This window comes from Perca flavescens, chromosome 8, assembly GCF_004354835.1.
Source record: "Perca flavescens isolate YP-PL-M2 chromosome 8, PFLA_1.0, whole genome shotgun sequence".
Lineage (NCBI taxonomy): Eukaryota > Metazoa > Chordata > Actinopteri > Perciformes > Percidae > Perca > Perca flavescens.
In genome coordinates, this window is record NC_041338.1 from 11,283,976 (window position 1) to 11,291,304 (window position 7,329).

Sequence of the window (7,329 nt, forward strand, 5' to 3'; positions counted from 1 at the left end):
AAAGAGAGAGGGGGGGGACTGTGCCTCTGCACATGGGCATGGCTCCACCAGGTGAGCTACCCAGGCACCCTATAACCTGCTGATTTTGAGTGTTTTTTGTGAATGCTCTGCTACGTTTAACCAAATAACGCTTTGCTTTAATGACAGTTTAGTTTTAGTTGTAGCAGCTAGCACCTAGCCTTGTCCAGTGTGCTCCAGGCTCTATGGACTTTTTCCTCTCTCCCAGGCCTGCCTTTAGACCCCTTTCTGTGAACGGAGCTCTGAATAGAACACAGGAAATGTACCAAACTCACACAGTAATGTCAACAAAAAAAAAGTCTAGTCTGGTTGGTATTTCAGAAAGCAGGTTTAGTGAAAACTCTGAGTTTGTTAACCCTGAGATGAGGGGAAGTCTGGGTTTTCTGTTTCAGAAAGAGAGGTAACTTCACCTCAGAGTCAGTTACTATGGTAACTGAGCCTGTGAACCTAACCTGAGGCCCGTTCCAGAAAGCAGGTTTAGTGAAAACTCTGAGATTGTTAACCCTGAGATGAGGGAAACTCTGGGTTTTCCGTTCCAGAAAGAGAGGTAACTTAACCTCGGAGTCAGTTACTATGGTAACTGAGTCTGTGAACCTAACCTGGTCGGGAGCAGGTTTTCTTCAAGAAACCTCGAGTTTGTCTCAGTCTCCTCCCTCTGACACAGCGCTCTTTCATTTCCTCATTCATTCATTCAGTCTGTTTCAGGCGCATTTTAGCGCAGTTTGTTATAGGCATGAATAAAAAAAAATAAATAAAAAAAGATATGTTGGTTTATTAACCATGTTAGGCAGACTAGCCTATAAAACATTTTATTTCTCAAAACATGGCATTTCCTTTTGTCTACGATCCCAATGATGAAGAAGCTGCTTTACTTCACAGAGTTAAACATACGTCGGGAGAGGATATTGAAGCCCCGACATTTTAATTTTCAGATAACTTCCTATTTGAGCGGTATCGTTTTTCTTCCCAGTCGATCAAATATGTGGCCTACATAACCTTATCCGTCCTCATATCACTAACGTCAGCCATCTATGCTTTTACATCCCATCAGATTATCGCATTACTGTTTTTTTGCAAACGGCATTTGTCTTTACAAAACTGGTGATGCGGAGCATTTTAGTAAAGCCACTGTAGCAAAGCGCCGTCAGAAGAGTGTGACTCGATCTGAAACGTGCTTTAAACGTTTTTAAAAAGGAGTTCCACAGTATTGCAGGTGAATGATGTAAACCCTTTGAAATAAAAGATTATGGATTATAATTCTGATAATGATGTTGCTGCAGCCTCAGAATGGGATTAGTAGGCCTAGGACTTTGTTGCCCGCAGGATTGCACCTAAATGTAATAGATTATAGGTTCAATACCATTTCACCAGTAATATTAGGCTATAGGGCCTACTTATGATTCAATAGGATATACACTATATTGGAATATACGCATTTACGCTAGCAGCATTGTCTCCCACGCAAATACTGTCTTTTGCAGCAGCCGCTGTGTTGCTTTTTTTTTTTTTTTTTTTTTTAAGTAGCATGAGTATTTCCGCAAACCCGTTTGTTTGTGGTTGTTACCATGGTGAATCGTAGTATCATTGCTCCATTCATGCTGCCTTTTTATTGTGGTGGTGCACGCGCATGAACCTACTCCGAGTTGATTGAACCAACTCATATCAGCTGATCTGAAACCGAAAACTCGGAGTTTCCCCATCTCAGGGTAAATCAACTCAGAGATCAGGGTTAGACTCAAGAGTTTGTTAAACCTTCTACCTGAAATACCACCCTGGTCACGTTATTGAATTTGTTTCTCCACAACTATCTGGTGACCCCCAACAATTATCGTGCGAAGTCACAGCATTTTGAACCTTTGAACTATCTACAGTTAAGCTGTGCTTTTTCCCCACTATGGAAATTGAAATTAATTACACAAACTCTTATTTGTTGTTCTTTTTTTTTATTTGGGATGACTAACAAGGCCATCATCATCATCATCATCATCATCATCATCATCAAAACAATGAATTAATTACACAGTGGTTTTGTTAATGCAAACTTTATTTACATGATGAAATAAAAACAATCACTGACGTCATGCCATACTGTTTAAGCCTACAAACACAACGGAGAGGCTGCTGTTAAATAACGCAAGGGAGGTGTTAGTGGAGGATATTAAATACAGTATTTACAGCCAAATGTCAACCCACTGCTCAGATCTAACCAGCCTGTATACAGCTCTGCTTGGTCCTCCTGAAAAGCAGCTCAGCTTGCTTGTAGAAGGGACATACTCGAGTCCCAATTGGCTGAAAAGCAACAGCGGGTCGTGCTAAATTGTGCCACTTCTCCACAATAAAAGCGGTAGTTTTTAACCTTGTACCTACTAGTCCGCTGGCTTTGATCATTCAGTTCAGAGTTCGGCTGTGAGGAAAAAAATCTGAAAACTAATGTCCCTTTTAAATCTGAGGAGGAGTGAAAACCCTTGATCTTAAAAACAAGGGCTTAATATAGGGCCACCAAACGCTTTCAGAATAAAACTGGACAGACTCCCTATGTAACCCTGTCCAAACACCTGGTTAAAATAGACAAATAACTTCCTTCAAACACCAGCTGTGGCTTTGAGAGCCTCGTCAGGGCCAGAAAAAAAAGACAGGAGGGCTCGATGTCACTGTGTAAATGCAGACCAACTTCTTTTGTTGCAACAAAAATGTCTAACATTGATAGAAATCAGACACTTTGTTGATTAAAGTAAGTGCTGGATCTTTAAGTCCTATCTGCACTGTGCCATTTTGAAAGAGGCGTCAACTATTCGCCTTGCCACCAAACAACCCTAACCCTCATTTGGAAATTACTGCATTTACTGATGCAGACATGGCAAACGTGAACTTTCTGCAAGTATTCCAAATGATCCGATGCTCCCAATTGCAAGCAGGACTTCAGAGTCATATGCTGCATTTACACAGCTACAAATTGAGCTCTTTACAGGCGTCTCCTTATCCAAACACACCAGCAGTGATGTTGTACATCAAGGTAAAACATTTTACTTTTTTTTTTTTATTTTTTTTTTTTTTTTATCCTGAAACCACATGAAAAGCACTTCATAACAGTTAAGTGGTTAACAACCTTTAAATATGTACAAACATATTGTGCCGTGATACTGAAACAGAGAAGAGGCTAAGTTCATCTTTCATTATCATAATACAGTATAAAATGTACAGAGAGTGAGGGGCACCCTGAAAGAGAAAGCTGGGACAGGACAGGACAGAGAAGAGGGAGGGAGGGAAGGAAGGAAGGTGGGTGTGGAACTTTGTTTATCGAGATGAAACTGTACAGACTGAGAATTACAGCTGACTATGTGATCCTGTACACACAACATCAAAGCTCACTCCTAGACTCTCTGGATTCAGCTTTTCAGAGAACATCTTTCTGATCAGTTAGCTAAAAACACTTGAGATGGTTTCTGCGGTGTGTGTGTGTGTGTGAATATATATGTGTGTCTTGTAGAGGGTGAAAACCCCAGTCACAGCCTTGCTTCAACCTGAATGTACTCAACAACAATCAGATTAGGGTGCATTTGATGTCTAATAACTCGCAGGCACAGTGGGTGGAGTCAGGTTCAAACTTGGGGGGGGGGGTTTTGTCTGCTGCTACCTAGGTTGCGGATAGAGGGGTGAGCTTTAGTGTCCGAGTGCTTTCTATTTCCATCCACCGAAACATGAATATAAACACAGAACGAGTTAAAAAGGAGGAGGTTTTATTTTCTACTACCAGCTGAACTCCACAGGCTTTGCGGATGAGGTCGGGACGCGGCGCTCCTTACTGCCGTTTGCTCTTTATCCTCTCCAGACGCTTCTTCAGGTCGTCTAGGTTGGCAGCCGGTGACGCCGAGCGGGTGTGCGCGTGCGTCGGGGAATGGGAGTGCGCGTTGTGTTCCTGCTGGTACAACTCTCGGGACTCTTTGAGCTGAGACAGCTTACTGTGGAGCATGTCGGTGGAGGAGGCCACCGACGGCTTCGAGGACAGCAGGGAGGAGATGGGCGGTCGCTGCTGAGGCTCGTCCTCGCTTCCTCCGACACCCTGCAGCAGGTAGAGAGAGGAGGACGACGGAGGGATAAGTTAGCTTCTATTACGTACATACAAAAATGACTTTAGGAATGTTGCTGCTCGGCGAATATCCAAACTTGAATGAAAGTGTAATGCCTAAGCGGGCCGGGTTTCAGAAAGAAAAAAAAAAAAAAAAAAAAAAACTATCCATGCCCAGCGCCGTTTGTTTTTAACTCCTTTCTCAACTAAAGCTGTATCTTCACCAGGTTTGAAAAAGCCTCAATTTTTAAGCCATGTTACCGGGTTTTCACGGTTACCACACAGCACTCCCGTTTCATGGCTAAGACCCGCCTTACTTTGCTTCTGATTGGCTAGAACCCGTTGGCCGGCCTTCTACCATTGGTAGGTGGAACTATGATGATTGGTTAAACCCAGTGCATCGAAAAACAAATGCCATGTGGACTTTTTAATTATGGTTATTTTCTAAAATAGTCATACACCGGAAATCCGGCACCGTGCCAGAGTACTTTAAGCCCTGCATTTACTCGACAGCTCCAACACGGTGGACATGCAGACGCAGTATCTTATTTATGGTTTCTTACACCTGCTTACAGCGTGATGTTTATGTAAATTACATTGTTTAGTTTCATAGGTCTATACACGTATAATCTGCTCATAACTTGCAAATGCGCTGGAAAGCGGCGTAGATAAAGAATCATCGGCGCATCCTTAATATACAGCAATACTGTAAAAAACAAAAGATCAAGTGGGTATACAAGCAGTTCACACAGGGACTGATCTAAAATCAAGAAATGACAACACTTCCGCAGGGAGTTGGGTTTGGAACCGGAGGGTCGCTGGTTCAAGTCCCCGTACGGATCGAAATACAGAGTGTGGACTGGTAGCTGGAGAGATGCCAGTTTACCTCCTGGGCACTGCCAAGGTGATCTTGAGCAAGGCACAACCCCCCCCAACCCAACCGCTCAGGGCGCCTGTCCAGCAGTCGCAGCCCATTCACTGACATCTCTCCATTTGTGCATGTAAAGGACTTGAGCATGTATGTGTGTAATTCAGGCCTGTGTGTAATAACAGAGTTTAAATTGTAATTTCCCCACTGGGGATTAATATATATACCGTATTTTCCGGACTATAAATTGCACTTTTTTTCCTACTTTGGCTGGTCCTGCGACTTATAGTCAGGTGCGACTTATATATCAAAATATATAAAATTTAACATGTTTTTACATGTTAATTCATACTGAAACATTACCTACAGCCGCGAGAGGGCGCTCTAGGCTTGTGACCACTAGAATGCTCCTCCTAAAGACAACTGAGAAAGAAAAGAGATAACAAACTGCAGGTAGTAAAATATGCAGCCCCGAAAACGGTAATCGAGCAGCAGAAAGAGAGTTTGAAATGAGGGAGAAACTTGTGAGGGAGACTGGCGAAAAGGTGACTCTTACTGCAATGAAGAAAACAAAGAAAGCTAATCGGCTAATCGTGGGCTGAAAGCAAGACGGCCAGAGCTGGAGGAACGAGTCGGGAGGGGCTCGTTCACGGTGCAGTTACGTCTCCACGCCTTTTAATACCTCCACGCCCTGCTAGCTAGTTGTTCTGTGTGCTATTGTATAGTTCAATAACTGTTAATGTGTTACGTTAACATACAGGACACCTACCGTATTCAGCGTATTGTTCTGTGTGCTATTGTGTAGTTGAATAACTCTTGTATTTATAATCTAAATAAATGCGACTTATAGTCCGGTGCGACTTATATATGTTTTTTTTCTCTTCATGACGCATTTTTTGACTGATGCGACTTATAGTTCGAAAAATACGTATATATATATATATATATATATATATATATATATATATATATATATATATATAAAAGTATATATATATTTATATAAAAAACAGCAATAGACTCAAATCACAGCAATAAAGACTGTGTGTGACAGTGTGTAAAGTGTGTGTGTGTGTGTGTGTGTGTGTGTGTGTGTGTGTGTACTAACCCTGGAGGTGTTTTCCAGGCCTTGTCTCTGTCTGAGGATCTTGAGTCTCTCATAGTAAACCGCTGGTTTTACCTCTTCATTGTTGCTGCTCAGACTGAAGTCCACGCCATGCTGAGGGATCACTGCAGAGGCGTGCACAAAAGACAGACACACAATACTATAACACGCCTGACTTCATCCTGAACAAAGAACACAGCACAGTGACGGCTTCCAGTTGTACCTGCGGAGGTCTGGGTGCGGGCCTTGCCCTCTCTCTCAGACTCGATCATACGAAGGCCTCGCTCAACGTAGCTCTGGAAGAACTGGGATGTGTTTTTGAGATAGGGCTTCAGGTCTGCATCCGAGTACTTCTGTTTGTACTCATACAACTCCGTCAAGCCCTGAGTAGGAGATTGGACATATTACTGAAACATTCCTGACTTTGTCATAATAAACCTTTTGTTTTTTTTGTCTGTAAAAAAAAAAAAAAAAAAAAAGGTTAAATTAAAAATACAATTTAATGGAAACATTCCTTTCAAGTAGGGCTGGGCAATATATAATCGATATTATATCGATATAGGAGGCTAGATATTGTCTTACATTTTGGATGTTGTAATATGGCATAATTGTTGTCTTTTCCTGCTTTTAAAGGCTGCATTACAGTAAAGTGATGTCATTTTCTGAACTCACCAGACGATTCCATCTGTTCTGTTATTTGCCTTTTTGCCCACTTGGTCATTATAGCCGCTATTACTGATGATTGCTTATCAAACATCTCATTGCGTAAATATATTGGGAAAGCTCCAATTTTCAACCCTACAATATCGCCATTGTATTGTACAATTGCATTGTATGGTATTTGGTCAAAAATATAGCGGTATTTGATTTTCTCCACATTGCCCAGCTCTACTTTAAAGTTTTGAAAAGGAAACAAATGGTACATTTACAATGCTTTTAAGAATGGAGCGGAGCTGACCTCTTTAGCGTTCTCCTTGGAGCCGATCTTCTTGAAGATCTCAGACAGAATGTCACTGACCTTTGCCTTTGACATCCGATCCTCCTGGGAACAAAACAAAGGACAGAGTCACGTTACATCAATAATCACAATTATGCATCAGAATTCATTTAGATACTCTGTCATCCTGAAGACAAGAGCTACCGAGTCTGTGTAAAGTCTTGACTTATTCCTTGACAAGAAACTAATAAAAGGGCCACTAAAATGTGTGTTGTGTAAGAAAGAAAATTGATACACTTTAGTATCGTGATACAATACTGTATAGATTTTCTGTT

The 7,329-nt window shown here is 41.7% G+C and overlaps 1 protein-coding gene across 2 annotated transcripts in view; it reads right to left on the reverse strand.

The window, feature by feature from the left end:
- Nucleotides 1–3,054: 3,054 nt before the first annotated feature.
- ckap5 (cytoskeleton associated protein 5) overlaps nt 3,055–7,329 on the reverse strand; it is a 51,584-nt gene continuing 47,309 nt past the window's right edge. For both annotated transcript variants that reach the window (XM_028584718.1, XM_028584717.1), the window contains 4 exons: nt 7,016–7,099; nt 6,281–6,440; nt 6,061–6,182; nt 3,055–4,078 (listed from right to left, as the gene is read on the reverse strand). In XM_028584718.1, the coding sequence (XP_028440519.1) occupies nt 3,818–4,078; nt 6,061–6,182; nt 6,281–6,440; nt 7,016–7,099 (627 nt within the window). In that variant the 3' untranslated portion in view covers nt 3,055–3,817. The remainder of the gene's footprint in view (nt 4,079–6,060; nt 6,183–6,280; nt 6,441–7,015; nt 7,100–7,329) is intronic.